At 41.1% G+C, this 23,571-nt stretch overlaps 1 protein-coding gene and 1 non-coding gene across 6 annotated transcripts in view; both read left to right on the forward strand.

Moving 5' to 3' along the window:
* The window catches only part of Stxbp5 (syntaxin binding protein 5), a 147,888-nt gene that overhangs the window by 38,500 nt on the left and 85,817 nt on the right, over nucleotides 1–23,571 (forward strand). For all 5 annotated transcript variants that reach the window (XM_052169259.1, XM_052169260.1, XM_052169261.1 and 2 more), the window contains exons 3-8: nucleotides 642–723; nucleotides 1,958–2,058; nucleotides 15,215–15,349; nucleotides 16,560–16,623; nucleotides 20,261–20,344; nucleotides 22,354–22,477. In XM_052169259.1, the coding sequence (XP_052025219.1) occupies nucleotides 642–723; nucleotides 1,958–2,058; nucleotides 15,215–15,349; nucleotides 16,560–16,623; nucleotides 20,261–20,344; nucleotides 22,354–22,477 (590 nt within the window). The remainder of the gene's footprint in view (nucleotides 1–641; nucleotides 724–1,957; nucleotides 2,059–15,214; nucleotides 15,350–16,559; nucleotides 16,624–20,260; nucleotides 20,345–22,353; nucleotides 22,478–23,571) is intronic.
* Nucleotides 12,393–12,523, forward strand: LOC127674298 (small nucleolar RNA SNORA36 family). Its single transcript, XR_007975345.1, has one exon. It is a non-coding gene; the product is annotated as a small nucleolar RNA SNORA36 family (small nucleolar RNA).

The following is a 23,571-nucleotide window of genomic DNA, read 5'->3' on the forward strand; positions in this document are numbered from 1 at the left end:
TCCTGGATTAGGACAGTTAAATGAATTAATTTATATGCCATTTCTAGTAATGCCTGACACGTAGAGACTATTAGTTAATGTATGCGTTTACATGTTCAGAGTCTTGGTATCCGTGCCCATGCCAGTCGAAAAGTGCTGGGACATTGATTCTGATCTTCATGTTGCCTTGAGCAGTATGGTTACATAGTTAACTCTGGATTATATTTTAGTTTACAAATGACACTCTAGGATTGGAAATTGTTGGTGAAAAGAATATTCCAAGCTGACGTTTGCCTGCCAGGGGAAAGTCTGTACTCTGAAGGTCAATTACCATGTTTCCTCTTGTTATTTTAAGAGAAATGAATAGTTTATGTCAAAGTCAAGTTATATTAACTAACCTTATAGTATCTTGGTTTTGTATATCATTGCTTTTAATGCTTTATTTTTTTCTAGAACAGTTTTCCTATTTATCTTAAAACTATAATTTATAAGACTTGTGATTATTAAAAAATAATGAAGCCCTGGTTATATCAACCTCATCGAGTAGCCTGGATTGAATATCCAGAATGTTTATTATCATCACAATGTTTATTAGTTACATAACCCAAAAATTCCTTTTAAAAACATGCATGGTAAAAGCTCCTTAATGGGACCGATGGCAGCTTTGGTCGTCCAGGAGTGGAGTGTTATTGTCAGCACGACAGCGGGGCAGCGGTGATCCAGCTCCAGTTCCTGATTAATGAGGTTAGAGACGGGTTTATTCCTCCTGCTTAGACCCAAATTAGAACACATCTAGTTCTTTCATAAGTAAGTGTATGAACAAAAACGTCACTTCTCGAGAGTCTGATGCAGTCATAATTCATTTTAAGGTACCACCACAAATAGTCACAGAATATGTGTTCTCAGATGTTGGAAGAAAAATAAAAATAGTTTTGTTACCTTTTTGTATATTTTCACTATTATCTCAAAGATTTCAGAAATTGCATAGCATTAAAAAGTCTGTATTGAAATAGTGTTAAATGCAGCGCATATTACAGTAAAAGAAAATACTTTAACAAAGTGTTTCAGCGTATTCCTGGGAAGCAGCTTCCATTTGAAAGTGCCGTATTGTTTACTGGCTTTGTTTTTAAGAATGTCAAGTGTGAAAGGAACCATAGAATATTCTATTTTACAGCATAAGAGATTCTGCTGCAGAGAGAACACTTGAGAAGGGCTCCTTGTTTAAATTTGAGGATAGTCTGTGAACATTATCATTGCCCTAAATTCCTAGAATTTATAGAGTAAGTTCCAAAGTATATATGGAAGATGGGCCAGTAAGAAGGCCCAGCAAGCAAAGGTATCATAACAGGTTTGGGCGTGTGACTTATGTAGTCTACATCTAGTCCCTGCAGTCTACAGACTGCTACCTTACTGTGTCCCTGTCTCCTCTAGGGATTTAATGAAGAGAGTCCTAGCTCTGAAAACTATGGTGTGTTGAGCCTGGGCAAGACTGAGCCCCCCTGTGCCTCTCTTACTCATGAGTGATAGGATGTGATCGATTAGTCAGTGTTTTCAGATGTTCAGAGTGGATGACTGTCATATCCTGTTGTTATAATCTAAGTAAAGGACTTCTATTAGGATTTGTCTTACAAAAGTAAAATGAGGTCACTTTATATTTTGTTTTTAGCCAACACAATATCTATATTAATGATAAAATAATTGGGGTCTGATATCTAATAATCTTAGCGATCTTAGCCATCCCACCAAATTCTAACATACTTTTGTATTATGAGATCATAAATTATTTAAGACGTGAAAACATTAATTAGAAACATATGTATATAACACTCTTTTCCATCTGCTGTTTGGAATTTGGGTGAGGCAAATATTTCTTAGAATTATAATCTTTTGACAAAAAGGTTTTAAATTTAAGAGGATATTTTGGCAGCTATTTGGAAGCGTAAAAATTGTCACATATAAAATATACTTTATTTTCAAGGGAGCCCTTGTGAGTGCCTTGGCTGATGACACCTTACACTTATGGAATCTACGTCAGAAAAGGCCCGCCGTACTACATTCACTTAAATTTTGCAGAGAAAGGTAAGAATTCTCTGTTTTTATACAGATAGCACATTTGCTATTCTGTTTTGATGTGCTTTTTGAACAGTATTAGATTGGGTTGGAGTGTGATATACTTACTTAGACTTTGAGAAGTAATCTCAGTGTCAGAGGATACACAACAGCAGCAGAGTTCTTCCTTCCCACAGAGAGCAGTGCAAAGTCTCTCCTTTTGATTCCTGAAGTAATCGCAGTATATGTATAAAGGTGAAAACAAATCTCTACATAGCTTCTTTTTTCTTTTTTCTTGAAAAGGACATTGTACAGTCTTTCCATGAATTGTTTCCCCTAACTACATACCCGATAAGTTATCCTACATCAGCATCTTTAGATCTCTCTGGGCCGTTTTCATGATTACATACTCTCTTATCGTGTTAGAGTGTCATAGTATGATCAGTAAATCTTCACAGACATTTATAGTTGTTCCTTTTGCTTTATTATGTTGTGCTATATAATTATATGTCTATACACACACGTGTGTGTGTGTGTGTGTGTGTGTGTGTGTGTGAACATATGTAAGTATACCTAAAAGATACATTTCTAGAAGTAGAATAGTTGGTCTAAAATAAATATCTCTCATGATAAAGATTTGTGAGTTTTAGGTATTGACTGACGAGATGGTCACAGTTTTGTTAAACATTCTTCTTCATGTGTTTTTATAGAATTCCCAAGTTTTCATTATTATGCTTCTCCTTTGATTCATATGGTACTTACATTTTACAGGAAATATGAATTAATATATAACCTTCACAGTTTGTGAGACTGTTTCCAGATGTGTGTGCGTGTGCGTGTGCGTGTGTGTGTGGTAGTAGTTGACATTGAAGATAAAATCACTTCTTTTGTCCAAGGATTAGCCTATGTTCCAGTTTTAATGAGTGCTAAGTTCAGCTGCCAGTCTTTGCCTCTGGTCTTGTCCCCCAGCCCCCATAGCCTTCACACTAGAGGAAGGCAAGCTAAAGTCCTCCCTGAAAATACAGCATCTCACAGTGCCACCAATCCACATGAAGTGTGAGTGGGTGGGAGTACACAGTAGACCTAGCAAGGAGTCAGTAGCTGTTGTTGTTGGTTATGTGGTGACTGGAAGATCAACCACATTCATTATGTCAGCTCAACCATGCTTGCTTCTAGATGGGCAGAAGTGAAAGAGAGATTACTAGCAAAGTCCATGGGGAAAACAAAGAAGCAAAAGAGCAGACTTGTTTTCTACCTCTTGACTTCTGCACAGAGCCCTTTAATCTGTTTGCCAACCGTCTGGGGGGGGGGGGCATCAGTTTCAGTGCCATAGCCTGCATTAGATGGGTATTTGCTCCTGGAACCCTCTCAGTAGTGCCATGCTTCCGGCGGAGCTGGAGATCTAGCAGGGTGGATGTCACACTCGGATCATTTTGGCCATGTCTAGAGACAACTTTCAATGTCACAGGCAGAAGAACTGCTGTCTTCTAGGGCTGAATGCCACAAATTCTATCCCTGCTGTAGTGCCCAGGATGTCAGTAGCTACACCAAAGAACCATGTGGTCCAAAATATCAGCAACATCAAGACCAAGAAGCCCTGGACTGCAGCACTTCAAAATGATGTCGTGATGTAGAAGTTCTTAAAGTACCATTTGTTAGAACTTGCTAGGAGCAGGCGTTCTAGCGGAAGAATATCCCTGAGGCCTCCTCTGTCAGTGACATGCCCCTGTTTTCAACCGAGCAGAGGACTATGGCAGTACTTTGCCCATGCTCACAAGCGTATCCAGTATGAGATAGCTGCTAAGTACTCAGAATGAAATAACTAATCATCGAGGGATCCAGTATTAGGAGCTGATGTTAATCAAATATGGAGGTTGTTTGCAAAGCAATATTTCTAAGGGTTGGGTTACAGTTTTTATATGGAGCCCTTGTGGTTCATGCCCTGTCCAGTCCCAGAAGTCTGCCCACAGCTGTGGGCCGTGTTTTGTGATATTGCGGGTATCAGGAGGTCGGATCTAGTAGAAAGAAGAGGGTCATTGAGTGTGGGTCTTTAATGTGTTATCCCTTACCCCTTCCTGATGTTTGCTATGCTTCCTGGTTTACATGAAATAAAGTTTCTCAGTCACATTCTATTTCAGCTTCTGTTTGGGTGTGTGGTGCCAACCTACTATGAATTGAGCCTGTGAAACATTGAGCCCAAATGTATCCTTCCCCCATTAATTAGTTTTGATCAGGCACTTTGGTCACGACAATGAAAGCTAACTAATACAGAGTCTCCAGGAAATTGTAGGGCCTGATGGGGAATGGCAAGTCAGCCTAAGATGCATTGGCAGATAAAAGGTCCCATTGTGAGATGTGCACAAAAGTGACGCGATTCCCCATAAATGAAGCCTGGTGTTTGTTGTCATCCACACCCCCTTGATCGGGCACCACTGTGTAACACACATCCTGACAGTTTGCACAGTAGTATGCCATGTTATAACCCTGACAGATAAAATGAACTGACGAATTTCCAACTCTAGGCCTGTTGAGATGCTTATCCACACAGCACGCAGAAGCTTGTTAAAGCCTGTCCCAAGTTCAGGTCCCGTGAGGTGTTATAGTATGAGGACTGTAGTAAACAAGAAGTTGAGGCAGGACTAAATGTTTCTGGAATACATCTTCTGGAAGATTCCGTGCGCTGGCTGCGAACCGTCAGTGTGATAGAATTTAGCTTGATAAGCTTCACAAGTAAACCTTGTTCTATTACTGTTTCTTCCCATGGCTGCCAGGTGAGAGGCCCTGGACCAGGATCCTCACTTAGTTCTTCTTTTCCTATCTTTTCTTTCTCTTTTCTTTCTCTTTTCTTTTCTTTTCTTTTCTTTTCTTTTCTTTTCTTTTCTTTTCTTTTCTTTTCTTTTCTTTTCTTTTCTTTTTCCTTTTCTTTTCCTTTCCTTTCCTTTCCTTTCCTTTTCTTTTCCTTTCCTTTCTTTTTTTTCTTCTTTACTCCCTCTCCCTCTCCCTCTCCTCCCTCCACACTCTCTCTCTGTTCTCTCTCTTTCTTGTTACTCCAAAACTGGATGTTTTGTGTATAGTTTTGTCCTCAGTAATATATTATATATTTGTGGAATTTTCTATACATATAATAGAAATTTTATATAGTAATATAAATTACATTTTTCATAATATGTATTTTTATTCTAGTGTAATATTTTTAAGTGTAGTAAATTACAGCATATAAATTGCTACTTAAACATTTTAGCTTATAGTTAATATTAACCATACAGTGTTACACAAACCTGTAATGTATGTTTTGATACATTGCACTTTTGTGGTGTTTAAGAAAAAAAAACCAGATAGTAGAATCAGAAGTCTTTGGTTAATTCTATAAACTTGAGAAAATAACATTTTTGCTTAGTGTGATGTTTTTCTAATTTCAGAAAAATTTCCTGTAAGCCTCATAGTCTTTAATTCTTTTTTTCTTCTTATTCATTTTATATCTCTGCTCAGTGCCCCCTATCTCTCCTCACACAATTCTTCCCTCCTTCTCAGTATCCAACCCCCTTCCACTTCAAGTCTCTGTGAGGCTAGGCACTTCCCACTGAGGCCAGACAAGGCAGCCCAGCTAGAACATATCCCACGTACAGTCAACAGCATCTGGGACAGCCCCTGCTTCAGTGTTCAGGAGCCACATGAAGACCAAGCTGCATATTTGCTACCTATGAGCAGGGAGGCCTAGACCCAGCCCGTGTGTGCTTTTTGGTTGGTGGTTCCGTCTCTGAGACCCCCTCAAGGGTCCAGGTTAGTTGACGCTGTTAGTCTTCCTGTGGAGTTCTGTCCTCTTCAGGGCCTGCAGTCCTTCTGTTCTTTCAGAAGAGTTCCCAAGCTCCATCACTGTTTGGCTGTGGGTGTGGGTATCTGTGTGAGTCAGCTGCTGGGTGGGGAACCTCCGAGGACAGCGTGCTCCTGTCTGCGAGCATGACAGTGCCATTAATAGTGCTCTGGATTGGCGCTTAGGCTGGCTATTGGCTGGCCGGTCCCCCAGTCTCTGCTCCCTCCCCCATGCCTGCAGTACAGCAGGCACCATATTGTAGACACGATAAATTTGGTGTTTAAAGTTTTGTAGGTGGGTTGGTGTCACTATTCTGACTCTGGGGTTCCTTTCTAGATATAGGAGGTGGCCTCTTCAGGTTCCACGTCCCCAATGTAGGGGGTCATAGCTAAGGTCACCCCCATTGACTTTTGGGTGCCTCTCTGGTCCCAAGGCCTTGACTGTTTTATTTCTCATAAATGTTAAACAGCTTTTTCCAATTTTCCCATTTATTCTGAGGATGATTGTAGAATGCATATCTTAGTCCTGAGTGCTGAGCACATTTTGACATCATAAACAAGGACTCGGGTCTTTAGCATACTGGTCAAAGCTAAGCAGACAGTCAAACTTCCCAGATGCCAAATTCAATGATTCTTTTATAATGAATGGATAAATACATATTTTAGTTTCCACAGGATGATTTTTGATTTTGCATAAGAGAAAACATAGGACTGTCCTCCTGGCTGAGCGGCCCACTGGTTGTCCCCCGCATCTGAAGCCCTGAGCTCCATTGCCTACAGCTGGTAGGCTGGCTCTAGAGCTGAAGCCTGAGGATGGACTGGCCTCTCCCTGTCTCCCATGGGCGCTGGTCCTCTTCTTTGAGCACACAAGCCATACTGGAGTGAGACTAACAAATGACTTTATCTTGGTAGTGACTTTATCTCTGCAGCAGGCCAGGAGGACTTGGAAGTATGATGGAGGTTGGTTTAGCATCAAAGGAAGTAGTTTACAGCCAACTAGAGTGGGGGAGAATGGGCGCTAAACAGAAAGAGCGATGCATTCGCAAACTTCTGAGATGAAGCAGTTTGGTTTTCCCTGTACATAGTATGAAGGCTATTATGCCACCAGCCACGGTGAGAGCCTTTGAGAGATTAACCTGCTGTGTAATTTTTACTACAGGAATTCATTTGCCAGTAGTGTGAGCTAAAGCACTGAAAGGATTTGGAAACGGCAATGTGCGTTAGGGAGTACTTTGGTGTGGTCTTCACTGCTCTGACCCCTGTTCCAGACTGAATTGTGTCTCCTAAAACTGTTGAAGCCCTAACCCTCAAATGTGACCTTATTTAAAAATAGGGTCATTCCAATGAAACTAAGTTAATGTGGCCAGCACTAATGTGAGTGGTGTCTTTGTAAGAGAAAAAGACAGCATACACACACACACACACACACACACACACACACACACACAGAGAGAGAGAGAGAGAGAGAGAGAGAGAGAGAGAGAGAGAGAGAGAGAGAGAGAAGAATGGATATCATGTAGAATAGTGAATCTTTAATTTAAGGAGGAAAGGATAGCTGGCAATACTAGACGCTAAGCCACAGGGCAATATAACAAAACCTGCCCTGGAGTCCTCAGAACTCAACAGTCTTGACATCTTGATGTCTGTCCTTTCGCTTCCAGAACTGCAAGAACAGAAATTTCTTTGCTAATTTACTGTGCCAGTCTGTGCCCGTCCTAGAAACTAACATTGCTTCTGTTGTTCTCACTCAGTATTGGCAACCTTGCCACGCACCACTGAGTTTATTCATATGGAGGAGAAGGTCTTGCTTGGCTTTGATCGAAACTGAGAATTTGATAAGTGAAATTCTCTGTGGCAATTGCAGAATATGTTCCACTTGGCTTCCACGTTGATATTTTTTTTCCTGTGAAGGACATTTAATTAGGAAGAAGTCTCAGATTAATAAGCAGATACAACTGCCTCCTCCTACTTGTAACTCATCACTATGAATTCGAATGATCATTATTTTCAACGATGCTAAACTTTTCTATGAGTTTTGAAATAGAAATATAAACAGTCAAACTAAGAATTGAAGTAAATATATAGACTCCCTGTGCTGGGCTGAAGTTGTCTAATATTTACATTGAACATATAGTTCGCATTGTTTATGAAACTTCCACATAAATGCTACTTATTCTCAGCAAATGAAGAAAATATTCCTCACTGAAATGTTGTAAGGAGGACTTCTACCCCCCTCCAAATGCCCCAATAGTTGCAAGGTGATAGATACTAAAATGTATTTCTAGAGATGCATTTTTTCTAATACTCTGATTTGTGGCTGCTTCATTTCATTACAGATGCATCTTTTAGTAAAGAGTAATCGTTTATGCATTCTAAAGTAAATTATAGAATATATTAGCTCTCATGCTCAAGAATTTATTTTAGTTTAACTAGCATTGGAGAATAATTGATAGTTAATTAAAATCACGTAAGAAGAGAACTATTTGGCAGTTGGAAAAAAGATCATCCCTATAGCAACCGAGCAGTGGAAAGTCTGAACTCCCAGTGTGCAGAAGGGCCTGGCTGCCCTCCCAGCCCCGCTTTCTTACTGGCATAAATAAACAAAGCAACAGAAGGTCCTTTAGCACACGATACCATTAGTTCACTGTATTATCAGCCAAGCATTGTGGGGTTTTGCTTCTTTATAAAGCTTATGATTTTCTCCTCAGACATGTGCACATCACAAAACTAAGAGCTGGGAAAACATGTGGTTGGTCAAAATCCAAGCTAAAGTTATCCATACAAGTCTTAGGAAGATTTCATTCTTTTTTTTTTTTTCTGAGACAGGATTTCTCTGTATAGCCCTGGCTGTCCTGGAACTCACTCTAGACCAGGCTGGCCTCGAACTCAGAAATCCTCCTGCCTCTGCCTCCCAAGTGCTGGGATTACAGGCGTGTGCACCACCGCCCAACTAAAATGTTTCTTTCTTTCTTTTTTTTTTTCCCCCTTAGGAAGATTTCAAATTAATTTATTGTACATATTAAACAAAAAATAAATGCAATTCAGTAAAGAATATCAAGAATTACAACCTTTATGGTAGCTGCATCATATTGTCGAAACATTCTTTAGTTTTTGTGTTTTGTAAAGCGTGTGGCCTCATGGAGCTCCGGCAGGCCTTGAACTCCCCGATCCTCTTACCTCTGCCTCACAAGTGATGGACTGGCTAATGGTACAGACACAAGTTGGATTAGAAACAGGTATGTTTAGACAAAATTTTAACAGAATTTTTTCTGTGTAAAAATAAAAGTTATCATGTGATGGAACTTGAAACTTTATAAAAAAAATGTGATAAGAAAGTTTTGGATTACTTCTGAGATTAGAAGGTACCTGTAAAAGTCAAACTTTTGGGTAAAAGTAAATAGATATTCAGATATTACATAGGGGCCTTACAGTAAATTAACATTAAAAAGATGAGATTAGAGAAGGGGCCCATTGCAAAGTGTGAATAGAAGAGTAGGGTTATATCTGTAATTCAGTGGAGTCGGTCCTATAAAAATACCCAAGCAAGGGGATGATGCATTAAGAGCCGAGTAGCCACAGGTCAGCTCAGTCGGAACGCGCACAGCTCACTGTGCCGGAGCAGTGCACGGACACAGTGTAGAATGCCGGTCACCTTTCAGAAAGCAGGAGGAGACTGAGTGTCTCACGGCCTGCTGGTAAGACAGCAGTGTTCCAGCCTCTCTGGAAAGCCAGAGGGCCTTATCCACATGCTTGGTGACAGTCTCCCTCCTATATGTGTGTGTGGCCGGGGAGGCAGGGGTAGCTAGGGACCTATGCCTCTGCCTGGACACAGGAGCTGGCTGGCCTTGGTTGTTTAAAAGCACACTCTCCTAGGTGAGGTGGGACCACATTCCTAAGTTCCCCTTAAATAGGAAGACTGTCCCCAGGGGGCTTGGCGTGATGAGGGGAAAGTTGTGAATGTGCCTGGAGTCTCCCTGACTCTAAAGCCTAGGGTTTAATAGGGTCAGTAAAAGTATCCGTGGAGACAGAGTGAGTCTCACTGTGAGGGTCCCAGGGAGACCTAGAACATGTGGACTGTCTTGCAAGTGCAGATGCTGGAGTTTTCTAGCAGCCCAACGGGCTTGGCGAAGATTGCTTCAGAGTGTTTTGACAATGATATTTAGGAATGCAGCTTGGCTACCCAGTAAGCTGCATTTCAGGTGCTTCTGTTGCTAAGCAGAGAGCCTCCAGGTGCAGGATCTAGACAGATGTTAGATCTAACAGAACTGAAATAGTAAGCGAGTCTTGTTTTAACTCAATAAGTTTATAAGATTTGTCATAAAGCAGTAAAAACTAATACAATTTTAGAATCCAGAAATGTTGGCACTTAGCAAGGGCTGTGTTCTGAGAAATGAAGTCTTCTATGGCTTCATTTTGCAAATATATGTTGGTACTTTTCCTGAAGGGAAGCAAACATTCATTCAACTGGGTACCATTCACAGAGATTAAAAAACAAACAAAGAGATTCCCCTAAGTCAAGCTTGCTGAGCCGGTGAGTTTACAGGGCTGGGCCGCAGGCATTTGGGTGAAGGGTCATCATGAGTTGTTCATCTGAATGTGAATGTGGATGATCGCTGAGCAGCTTTGTCACTGAGAAGCCCCATGCCACAGGAAGGGTGACCACCTTTCAAAGTTGCACAGATGGAATTCTGCCTTCAATCTTCGCCCCCTCCCCTTGTCTTCTCTAGCACCAGGCATCACCGCTTGTAGCTGAGACAAGATCATGTGCAGAGTGGAAGGGAGGGAGAAAGAAAGCAAGAAGGGTGGAGGGAGGGAGGGAGAGAGGGAGGGAGGGAACAAGGGAAGGAGGGAGGGAAGGAAGGCTGGAGGCGTATTAATCTCAGGTGGATATCTAGGGCAGATCTTGTGAGTCTTTGGTTTGGATAATCACTTTGCTCTAGTTCCCAGTTGGTAGCAGCCTTACTATGCCTAGAGAGCAGGGTTTCTCAACATCATTGTAGAGTGTGACTATATGGGCTGAGCTGTGATGTCACTGGTAAATAGCTTCTTATGCTGCATATGTGCCTGGTGAGTGGCTAATGCATGTGGCAGTGGTTTTTGAATACGACAGTGGGTAGGTGGGCCTTGGACTTTGAGAAGTGTGAGAGAACGGCTACAGTTCTCAAACCCCTGTCTGTTGCTATCGTCAGACTCAGTGGAGTGAGAAAGTGCTGGGTTCTTCTTTACCCAGGAGGCAGATCACTGCAGAGAACTGTCTCCTTACTGATGGCCACTGCTAGCTTGCTTTTAGTTGAGATTTCACAGGACAACGTTGAAGGTGTGACATGTTTCTTTATGAATCAATGCAAGAAGAGAGGGCTGAATTGAAGGAAGAAGGATATAGGAACCAGAACTTGACTAGACTTCACACTTTGATGGGGGTGGCAAAAGAGAGAATACTTTTGAAAATGTAGCCTACAGAAAAATACAAGAGGATGTCTCAGCTAAGGACACAGGATCTCCCCACAGCCAACTCATGAGGCTCCTTTATGAAATAAAACCAGACCGAGAATATTTAAAGTAGTATTCTCGTCTGAGCAAAGGTCTAGAGAGAGGGTTACACTCAGAGGATGGCATGGCTGGGGTGAAATGGCGTAGGTACAGTCGAATTTACTTACCTCATTAACTACTCAGAAGTCCTCATCACTAAAAGCATCACTAGTGTGGCCTGGGAGAGATACGACGAGGTGACAGGACGCTGAGGCTGCATGTCTGCAGACAAGTGTGGCCTGCTCTTGACTCGCTCTACATCTCCTGTATTTATGATCCACTGTGTGTGCCAGGAGGGTCAGAGCTGGGACCCTCTGGAGTATTGAGTGCTCACACTGGTGCACACTGTAGCGTTGTGTTGAATGCTCACACTGGTGCACACTGTAGCGTTGTGTTGAGTGCTCACACTGGTGCACACTGTAGTGTTGTGTTGAGTGCTCACACTGGTGCACACTGTAGTGTTGTGTTGAGTGCTCACACTGGTGCACACTGTAGTGTTGTGTTGAGTGTTCACACTGGTGCACACTGTAGCGTTGTGTTGAGTGCTCACACTGGTGCACACTGTAGCGTTGTGTTGAGTGCTCACACTGGTGCACACTGTAGCGTTGTGTTGAGTGCTCACACTGGTGCACACTGTAGTGTTGTGTTGAGTGCTCACACTGGTGCACACTGTAGTGTTGTGTTGAGTGCTCACACTGGTGCACACTGTAGTGTTGTGTTGAGTGCTCACACTGGTGCACACTGCAATGCTGTTACTCATCCTCTCTTTTGTGTTTACTGTTTCTGAAGTTCTCTTCTCTTTCCCTTATTCTTTAATATAACAAGTTTGTATATGTGCACAGATAGGTGTGTGTGTGTGTGTGTGTGTGTGTGTAGGATGAGGAAAGTGAATATAAAAGAATATGAATTTGATTTTGATTTAAAGTAGTATTTCAGTCTTGTGATACATGGCACAGTGTTCATTCCTGAGAATTTTTTCCTGGCTTTTTTAAACTTAATTTTTAAGTGTAAGAATATATTTCCCTGACCAAAGTGTTGAGTTCAGTTCAGAGCAGCTTCCTTGTTCTGTTAATTAAACTTTGGGACACTGAAACTGGCTGAGAAAAATGACCGAATAGAGAGTATTACTCTATTCATATTCTTGTAGCCTACACAAACAAGCAAACACATGATTAAACAACGAGATGCCAAGGGGCCTGGGCAGCATGGGCAGGGAAGACAGAGTCCTGCCTGCAGCTACCCCATGCTGCACGGGCGAGCAGAAGACACCCAGGGGCCCTCCTGCCCTCAGCCCACATGGTGCGGTGTCTGAGGCACCAGAGGCCTGCCCTCTGCCATGCCATGCAGCTCCAGCAGGAGGAAGGCACCAGAGCCCACCAGCCACTGGGACCACCCACAGCGGGAGCCCCTGTGATGTGCATGTACGTGCTGGATGTATGTCGTGGAGAGATGGGAGAGAAAGGGAGGCTGAACAGTTTGAGAGAGAAGGCATCAAGGCTGGAGAGGTGTGTCCTGCTGTGGGTGGCCTGCCCTGCCACCTGAGGTCATGGTAGAGTCCCCGCCCACTGAGAGCCTCATCTGGGTCCATGGCGAGCAGCAGCAGAAGTCAGCGTCAGTGTCCCTGGCTCATATCACTGCTGAAGACCATGCAGACGTGCCTGCTCTGCTGCCACCTGAGACCATGCTGATAGCTATTCCAGCAGCTCAGTCATGTACTGCTGTGTAAGAAGGCATCCTCAGGGGGAGGGGACAACAATGACAGTGTCCTCTTTGCTCATAATTCTCCGGATCAGCATCACAGTGTGGGGAGACAGGAGGGCCCCCCATCCCCAGCTTGCTGGAGAACTGCAGTAAAGCCACCCATGGTCAGGTCCAGCCGCTCTCGACCGTCCTGCTGGCTTCTCCTGAGAGTCAGAGCCCTGCTCTCTTGTGTGGACTTCATCATATGCTACCTGGTTCTAAAAACTTTGAGAAACGAATTAGCCAGAACTTGTCAATGCCTCTCAAACCTCTGCCTTTGGCACAGCTGATAATAATATAGTAGCGCAGGAATGAATCAATGTTATAGATCATGTGCTTTTTACCCATTGTTCAAAAACATTCTAAGTTTGACATTTATTTGTCCCAAGGTCCTTCATTGTCACAGTGTTATACTTTTATTATGGATTCTTCCTTCAGTTCATTAAATGCGCTACCCAAAACAAACAAGCAAACAAAACACCACCACCAACAAGCAACGTTGTAACCCCGCTCATTCATACACATGCACAAAAGTTTTAAGTTCATGCTTATCACAAAGTAACCAATATCTTTGCCTTTGTTACTGGCATTTAAAAAATAGAAATAAAAATAAAAACTTTACATCACTTTCATCTTACCCTCTAATCCCTTGATAAAGAAGAGCAAGCGTCTCCGTTTATAAATTGGGAAATTGGTCAACTTTACATCACAGGCTGGAGGGACAGGTCCACCTTGTCTCATTTGCTTGCTGGAAGGATTTTACTTTTCTTTCTCTTCATACAACCACATGCTCAGAACCAGGGAGAAATGGCAGATAAGAAATTGTTAGATTGGTTGTGATTAACATCATTGTGTTTCTTCCTCCCTCTGCTCACTTAAATAATGAGAGTAGTTTTAGAAAGCTGTGATTTGGGGGTTGGGGAGTAGCTGAGCTATTACGTGCTCTGGCTACACTTCTAAAGGACCAGGGTGTGGCTCCTAGCGCCCACATGGGTCAGCTTACAACTGCTATGTTGTATACCATCATGTAGGTGCTGTGAATCAGACATGTCTGCAGGAGCAGCCAGTGCTCCTAATCCACTGCTGAGACACATCTCCAGCTGGAGAATATAATTTATTTTTAATACTATACAGCAAACACTTATTAGTCCTTGATGCCAGGCCCTGCCGTTAGCACCCAGCAGGCTTTGTCTTAGTAACCTCAGAAGGATGTGTGAGATCAGCAGGCTTTGTCTTAGTAACCTCAGAAGGATGTGTGAGATCAGCAGGCTTTGTCTTAGTAACCTCAGAAGGATGTGTGAGCTCAGCAGGCTTCGCAACTTGGGAATGGAGACTGAAAAATTGAATAGTTCTCCTAGTATTATAGTAAATAAATGACAGAACTAGAGATTGAATGTGGGCAGTCTTACTCTACTGATCATGTCTACATGTTAACTAGAACTAGATAATTCCTCATAATTCCTAAATATACAGACCTGATTAAACAAAAATGCTAGGCAGGTTTTCTGATTTATATGTGACATGAATCTACAATGTAAACAATGTATACTGTTTAATTTTTGATAAATACCTACATACTCCAATGAACCATTATCATGATTAAGATAGTACATTTACCCATTAATCCAAATTTATTCCTTTTCCATAGATTTTCTTAAGGTTTTACAAAGGATGGTATGGATTTTTACTGCCTTGGAAGTAGCAATGTACATGCTGATCATTCTTAATCTAAAACTCTGAAGTAGGCTGTGATCTTAAACGTGAAACTTTGAGTACCCATGTGACACAAAAAATGGAAAGTTCCAGACTTGAGTTCATAAGACAGGCACATTCTTACTTCAAACCCCTTCCCCTTTGATTATGCCATGCTGTTTACTATAAGGCCATATATTTGACATTATTATGAAATATACTTGGTAATATACTTAAATTATCATGAGTTGAATTAACATGCATAATCGTCAATCACAGAAAATAGATAAATGATTATAATTTTATTATCAGTTTCATTTTTCTAACCTTATATAATAAGTAACCATCGAATACAGTCAGGAAAAATATGTTAGCTATCCTTGTAATTTCCATCCTGTCTCTGCCTTTCTCACAGGGTTACATTTTGCCATCTGCCTTTCCAGAGTAAGTGGCTCTATGTGGGCACTGAACGAGGTAACATACACATTGTCAATGTGGAGTCCTTCACACTCTCGGGCTACGTCATTATGTGGAATAAAGCCATCGAACTGTAAGTCTGAGCAGATATTCCACGTCTGAATGTAGCAAGAGTATCTTCATGTAAAAGCCAGTTAGTGAATCCATGTGGGATTGACAGGTCAGGAATTCCTGTATTATATACAGACCTTTTAGTCATTCATAAGTATTATCCTGTTTTCATGAGAGTTGATTCATTTTAGCCTTTTGATATTCACGTATATTTATAAATATATGCTATATATTTTCACCTGTGTTTAAACTGTTACAGTTGATAGTTGCAGTGTAGTAGTTACTCCTGGTGGGTTGAAAACACAATGTAAGCTCCTCTTTTGAATCTAATAGTCAAGAAATGTAAATGTTTATTAAAAATATATCACCAAGATTAACAAAAAACAGATTGCACTGTGGTGGCCAAAATCTCCAGTTGGAACTTTTACTTACGGAAAGTTTTTCCGTATCATTTCTTTTGTTAGTTTTTATTTAGAATGTTAAGAATAAAGGTTTGAAACCATCTTTGAAAACTGCATTCCACAGTTTTAATCTTTGACACACACACAAAAACTGTGACCTTTCTCAGACATTTTGGTGTAGCTAGAATCGTATGCTTTTTTTAAAGCTGATTTTCCTTTTTGTGGCAAGAATGTCTTCTCTTCCATGGTGGCTGAGGGGCAGGGCGGAGGTTCAGTCTGTTGTTTGAGTTGATCGTGATGTCTTGTGGATGCACATTCTCTGAGTCCACAGGGTCAGATGTAGCACACTTTCCCAGCTCCAGCTTCATAAGCAGATACAGTTCTATCCAAACGCATGAGCATCATTCCAGTAATAGTTTTACCTATGTGTTCCCTCTTTCTTTGGTATAGGAATAGGTAGCATTATTTTGCGAGTTTTCAAAATAAAATAAAATAAGCCATTTTTTTTTCTATCTCCAGGATGAGCTGTAGAATTGGTTGGGCTGCCCCAGCTGATTCCTTATTAAATGTTACACTGCTTTAAAAATATTAATGTCACATTGAAAAGGGATTTTCTATGTTAAAATAAATGTTTTGACTAAATTGAAAATTGTTCATATACAGAAAGTGCAATCATCAATTTGTCTTACATCCATATGATTTTCACCATTATTTTCTCTGATTGGCACCTGATTGAACTATTTTTTCATAAATCTTTTTTATTATAATGAATATTAAAACCTTACTTGAGTAAAGAAACCTCATGTTTTGTTTTGTTGTTTTCTTTTTCAGGTCATCTAAATCTCACCCAGGACCTGTTGTTCATATAAGTGATAATCCCATGGACGAAGGGAAGGTAGAATTCTTTTTAAACAAACACTTGTTAATAAAATCCATGGTGTTTTGACTTTTAAATATGCAAACTATCCTAGGACTGCACTTGTGCTGAAAGGTTGAGAGTGGACCAAGGTTTGTATATCGAACATGCAAACATATGCAGTGTTGTTATTCAATATGAAGAGTCAGTTGAAGAATTAGAATGATTTCTAATTAAAGGGGTTAAAGATACTAAAACATTAGTAAGGAATTACTTCAAGGTCAGCATCCTAGAATGTCTTTCACATTTGATGTTTTGTCTGCAGCCTCTGAATGAAAGACCCGAGTTTTCCTTAGGCTATAGAACTGAGTCTCCTTATCTTTCCTTTTGTCCTCACTAGAAGGACATACTGAAGCCAATAATTACTGTTACCCAAGGACAGACTTCTCTTTGCTGCTTCCATGGGTTGGTTTCTGTCAGGTTGTAGGACTGTTTTACCATTTTGCTGACTTCCTCTCTACACTGTAAGGTCCAAATAAAAGTATAGGTAAATAATGTCTGCCCAGTTAATTCTGACAGAAACTGTGCTCCCTTCTGATCCACAGTCCTTGAGCTGTGCAGCAGTGATGGTGTATGGGACGCACCGACTCTGCTAGAAGAGCGTGCGTATCGCTGCTCACCCTCTGTGCAAGCACTTTTCTTTATTTCTTTGTTGTGGAAATTGAATTTAGGGTCTTGCACACTCTCAGCACGTCTTCTGCCTGCCAGTTCTCTAGCTAGACCTCCAGCCTGCTCACTGACTTGTGCTTTAATGAGGGATGTCACTGTGTAGTATACATTGACCCTGGGCTCACAGACCTTTTGTCTCAGGGCTTCTCAAGTTCATGGATCACAAGTGCTGACTGTCGTGCTTGTTGTAAGAGAAAAAGTAGAAAGAAACTCATTCTCAATATGCAGAGTTATTGCAGCTTCCCAAATTATGTAACATTCCAGAAGGACCAAATCCTTTAAAACTGTATTTCAATTCTGAAGGTATCATCATGTCTATTCTGCATGGTAATCACATGACTTCCTGTCACCTCCTTCCCCTGCTACTCTCAGGACCTTTTTTCTCCCCAACAAGTCACCTTCCTGCTCTTATGGATTTTTACCTCTTTTTTAATTACCCTCGTGTTCAGTTGGGGTTGCTGCAGTGAAAATGGGTATGGCTTTTACTGTATCACTTTCCAGTGCCTGCATCATTTCAGGAAGATGGTGCCCCTCAGAAGGCTTGGCTGTCTGTCGCTCCTCAGCTAGGACAGAGCTTCCTGTGCTCCTCTCCCATCCCTGCTCTAATGTGGACAGGCTAGGTCCTGTTTAGCTGACCACAGTGCCTGTGAGCTTATGAGGACAACAGCCATTTATGTCTAGAAAACTGTCTCATATCCTTTTCCCCTTTGTCTGGCTTCTTTCATATTCTTTGTGTGTTCTCTCTCTCTCTCTCTCTCTCTCTCTCTCTCTCTCTCTCTCTCTCTCTCTCTCTCTGTGTGTGTGTGTGTGTGTGTGTGTGTGTGTGTCTGTCTGTCTGTCTGTCTGTCTGTGCATGCTATGGCTGGGGTATATATAGATGTTCCTTTAGGGGCTAAACACTAAATAGTCACTCTCAGTGCTGTGACCAGTTAGGGTCCTGCATTAAGTGCTACCCATTGCAGAATGAAGCATGCTAGGAGGAGGAGGAAGTCCTGCAGAGGTGTTCCAGACACTTTATGGATAACTTAGGTTTTCATGTTCCTTCTCCTCACTTTGTAGAGAAGATGTGAGAAGATGTGATGTTATTACACCCTAACACATGGTAAACATATCCGTAACTTCATGAGGATTCTGTGGCTGGTTAAAACTTTACTGTGACTTTCTTAGATTACTAGAATGTAAATAGACAAAGCTAGTTTCTCAAGGTTACAAATCTAGAAAATGGCGTTTTTGTACCTAGGGCTTTTTGTCTACATCTTGAGCTGCTAACATAGTATGTGTTTGTAGATTTTTCTTTTCTTTATTGCTGAATTTTCTTTTCTTCTCTATGGAATATTGCCATATCGTGTCTCTGAAAGGTTTGGAGGTCCTGGGAAAGGGAGAGGAAACTGTTAAACAGTCTTCCCAGGAGTGTGTGTTTCACCCCTGATTAATGTTCACTTCTTCCTTTTTATTTAGTCTAGGACCCCAGCCCATGGAAGGCTACTGTCTACGTGTAGGATTGGTCTTCTACTTCAGTTAAAGTAGTCAAGATAAACCCTCACAGACATGCCCAGAAGCATGTCTCTTTAGTGAGTCTAAATCCTATCAAAATAATAGTCCGTGTATTATTATAGTCAGTGTATTAAAATAATAGTCAGTGTATGGTCAATAATTAACCATCACCCTGGGGCAGGGGTGTGGGGCAGCAGATGAGCACAGTTTACCAGGCTCCATGATGTATGTTAAAGTCTGAGAGTGAACCGGGTAGTGTTAGTCCTTACCTAGTGAACCACTATTATCTTCTGCAAGAGAACTAAGATAATGAGAATGCTATGTTATAAAGTAACTCTTCAGCCTGGAAAAGGGTGGAGTATCACTGGAGCGCAATGGATGGGCATTGACTTAACATTTGGTACTTTGAGCAAGTCTTCAAAAGAAGCAGTTGCTAATACCATACCTGAAGGATAAGTGGGACAAATCAGAGGATTCCATTTAAATGGCAACTCTCAGACAAAAGGCACCACATACAAACACTCAAATATGAATATGCATGCAGAAGCAAACTCCCAAATCAACAAATGGAGTGTGTTGGACAGGAGAGGTATGGGGTGGAGGTGGGGGTGGGGCGTTGGAGTAGAAAGTAGCAATCAGACAGTGATACATTTTATAGCTGTATAATTGAGTTTGGAATTTACCATGAAAAGAGTTGCAAAGCTGACAGATTTTAAGTAAAAGCATACATTTTCCTCTCAGCTTTGGATTTCCTAACTAGTCCTCCAACTGCAATGTAAAATGGGTCAGAAATGAGGTCTCCATGTTTTTCAGGAGGTTGGTACTAGAAATGGAGGAATAATAAATTAGAGAGATGCAAAACATCACCTTAAAGTTACTAGATGACTTTTCTTCAACTGCCAAGTCTGACTGAGAACTGATTATCTCCGGTGATCAGGGCATGTAGAGAGCCAGCAGGCTCCCGAGGGAGTTTAAATATACTTTCGGGTTAATGTTGGGAAGAGGTATGGCTATTGGAATGGTGAACTTTTAAGTTTCATGAAGGGATGTGGAATAATTATTTGAAATTAATCAGTATGTACAGTGAATGAAATTCCTTGGTGATCTATAGATCTTGGAAAATATGTAATATGTCAAACACATGCAAATGTAAATTTTCATTAGTAATTTTAAGAAATACATTAGGATGTAGACTCATGACTTCAAAAAGTCTGCTTCTTCTTTTCAGTGTCGAATTTTGAGTTGACAATCACCAAAAGCATGTCAGTCTGCCCTGCTGTGTTCGCATTTGTCACCTGTGTGATTAGTAACTCCCTCTACAGGTGGTTAATGATAATAAAGGTTTATACGTGAAGGATATGAATGATGATTAGCTTTATTGTCCACAAATACGTCTTTTACTGAGTATGTAAGTCATTCCTCTTCCTCAGTAATGTGGCTTTCCTTTCTCCAGCTTTTGATTGGCTTTGAATCTGGAACGGTAGTCTTGTGGGACCTCAAGTCCAAGAAGGCTGACTACAGATACACCTACGATGAGGTACCAGCTATATCTGTTCTCACCAAAGGTCTTGCCATGACTGTAATTCACGTCATCTTCTCTAAGAATTGAATTTTATATTTTAGCTTAGTTTTGATTTTAAGTTAGTTATAGAAGTTTTTCTAATTTCATTGAAACAGAGACTTTCTTCCATACATAATACATTCCAATCACCTTCATGTACCTCTGTTTGGAGAGTCAGAACACAATGTATTGCTGCTGCCTTTCACCAGTGAACTTTCTGGGTCATGGAGTTCTCTCTGGGAAGTGACGTCATCACATCACATATGGCATAGCTGCAGAGATCCTCACACGCTCACACAGCACAGTCTGGAAGCTTCAAGGAAGACTGTTCTCTGTAATACCACTCACCAGTCATGCCCCAAAACAATAGATGTGCTTCCTCCTACTTGTGAAAAATATGTTCAATAGCTTTGGTTTAGCGTCTCAGCCCCGATCATATTTCATGGGCATAATTTCACTTACAGCATCTATAAAGGTGTGGCTTATTTTAAGATGGAGGTGTTAGAGTGACTTAAGTATATTTTAGTTTACTTTAGTATTCTATTTCAAGTTTTTCTAGAAACACTTTGAATCAGAAATGTTGGCATTTGCAATATCTGCTCACCAGCATGTAAATGTTTTTATCTAACCTGCATTGCAATACTATATACTTTTAGCTTAAAATTATAAGCACACAAAGAACCCAAATAAGAAAACATTGAATTAATTGGCACTGTTGAGTATGTATATATAATAGACCTTTTCTTGAGTTTCAGTTGAATGCTTTCTTGCTGGGCTGTGCAATTCTGATAGTTCAGCAGGGCACCTTTTAAAGTCAGTTAGCCATTAAGACTGAAAAGTACAGCACCATGACTTGAAAATAAGAAATTCAAAGCACACCGCAGGAATTGATTTTCTAAACATAAGGTTTTTAATAGAGAAAAGTCATAATTTAGAGCCAAAAAACAAACAAACAAACAAACAAAACCAGTGAACACATGAAATAATTTCTGGATAACAGATTAGAAATATAATATTTTAATTAAAAAAGGGGATCTGCTTGTGGATCTGAAGAGATGACACAGCAGGTAAGGGTCTCCGTGAGAGGCTAAAACATCTTAGAGCATAAGTGCTATTCAGAAGGTGCAGGTTGGATGGCCAGCAACCACACTGCACCTTGCAGCTCTCTGTGATGCACCTTACAGCGCTCTCTGTGATGCACCTTACAGCTCTCTGTGACTCCCATTTGCAGAGGATCCAGCGTCTTCTGGCCTCTGTCTGCATGCATTAGGAACACACATGGTTCACACACACATGAAACAAAATAAGTAAAAGGGAAAGAGGGTGGTCTCCCAGGTTAAACCTGCCTCCATAATTACTCCGCGGGATTGAAAAGATGCTCTGATGGTCACCGCCATTTACCTTTTTTTTTTTTTTTTTTTTTTTTTTTTCCGGTTTTTTGGATTTGGTTTTTTTCGAGACAGGGTTTCTCTGTATAGCCCCTGGCTATTCTGGAGCTCACTCTATAGACCAGGCTGGCCTCGAACTCAGAAATGCCTCTGCCTCTGCCTCCCAGAGTGCTTGGATTACACTTCACCACCTGGCTCCTGTTATTGATCTTAATCCTAAATATATGTTGTGAGTTTTAGAATAGATTGTTCCGCTCACTAAAGCAATTTCTAATCTCTCAGGTGACTAATTTCTTCAATCAGGTATTATTTATACATTAGTAGGGCATATTCTGATAAACTCTAAGAAAATTATTTTCCTGAACTTGTCAGTAAATAGTACAGATATTATTATTATAGCTTCCTAATGCAAATTTAAGAAATACAATAATTAGGGAGGATTAAACAGTTTAAATATAAAATATTTGTATTATAAGAGGCCTACGTTATTTTGAGAATGTAGTTAATATATTGTCAGCTTGGAAACCTGAAAAATTCATTAAAATCACCGAACAACTCATTAGTAGTTTGATAACACAATTCTTCACCCTTCTGTAGGCGATTCACTCTGTGGCTTGGCATCACGAAGGAAAACAGTTTATCTGCAGTCACTCTGATGGTACTTTGACAATATGGAATGTGAGGTCCCCTGCTAAACCTGTGCAGACCATCACTCCTCACGGTAAGGATTCCTTCGCTGTTAAACCACCCAAATTGTCATGGACTGCAGCCTACTTTTTGGGTTTTGTTTTAACGAGTGAAGAATAATGTGATCATTTCATGGAATGAATATTATAGTATCTTCTAACTATCATTTCTTCATTTGTCCAAAAGGTAGATCACGTTGTGAATTGTAAGAGACCAAATTTTATCATCTTAAAATGGTCACGGTCAGTTAATGTATATGTAGCAATGTAGCTGGAACATGAGAGGCTCAGCTCAGTCAGTCTGGACAGGGAAGCTGGCACCTGAGTGCCCGAGGTCATGGGGACTTTGTTGAGTCACTAGGAGGACAGGTGGGATTCTGCAGGCGCAGACCCATCCTCCTGCAGTGTTTGTCCAAGAGAAGAATGAGAGGCCAACACGAAAGGGGAAGAGGGGAACGGCACTAGGGTGAAGCTGAGGGAAGCAGAGTGTTCCAGACCAGGCTGCCGTGACTGCTCTGACAATGAGCTGCTGTCACTGCAGGCATGAGACTGCCTACCAAAGACGCTCACTAGGCTTGGATCCAAAGTCCGCCATCTTCTTAGTGACCGCAGGGGGCCATTCATGTCAACTCGCTGTCTTAGGAGATATCAAAACTCTAGGACTCTTAGATGGAAAAGAGGTAGAGCACGATTACATTGCTTGTTTACACAGTGTAAACATGGGGGCCATTTATCAGTGAGGACACAGTGAGAGCTACCATGGAAGTTAAGTTCTCACACAGCAGCAGAAGCTACTTTGCAAGCTGATTGTTCTATGGAAAGCAGAATCAGGCTACAATGACTTTGTTCTACATGAGTGGTATTTTCAAACTATGAGAAACTATCATAAGCAGACTGAAAATGGCTTCTGTTTGTTTTGTAATCCTGTCTCTTTACTTATTAATGTGCATTTTCCACTCCACACCTAAGGACCCTTCATATCAAGTTTAGAAAAATCATAGTAAGGATCTGTTGCGTAACTGTGTCCTGTGAGCAGTGGACCCTGAGAGGGAGCCTGACAAGGTGGAGCTAAGGTTTGAAGCCCTGCGGATCCTGCAGGGATGCTAGGAGCTTTACCTACTTCCAGCAC

The sequence above is a fragment of the Apodemus sylvaticus genome, chromosome 23 (assembly GCF_947179515.1).
Source record: "Apodemus sylvaticus chromosome 23, mApoSyl1.1, whole genome shotgun sequence".
Lineage (NCBI taxonomy): Eukaryota > Metazoa > Chordata > Mammalia > Rodentia > Muridae > Apodemus > Apodemus sylvaticus.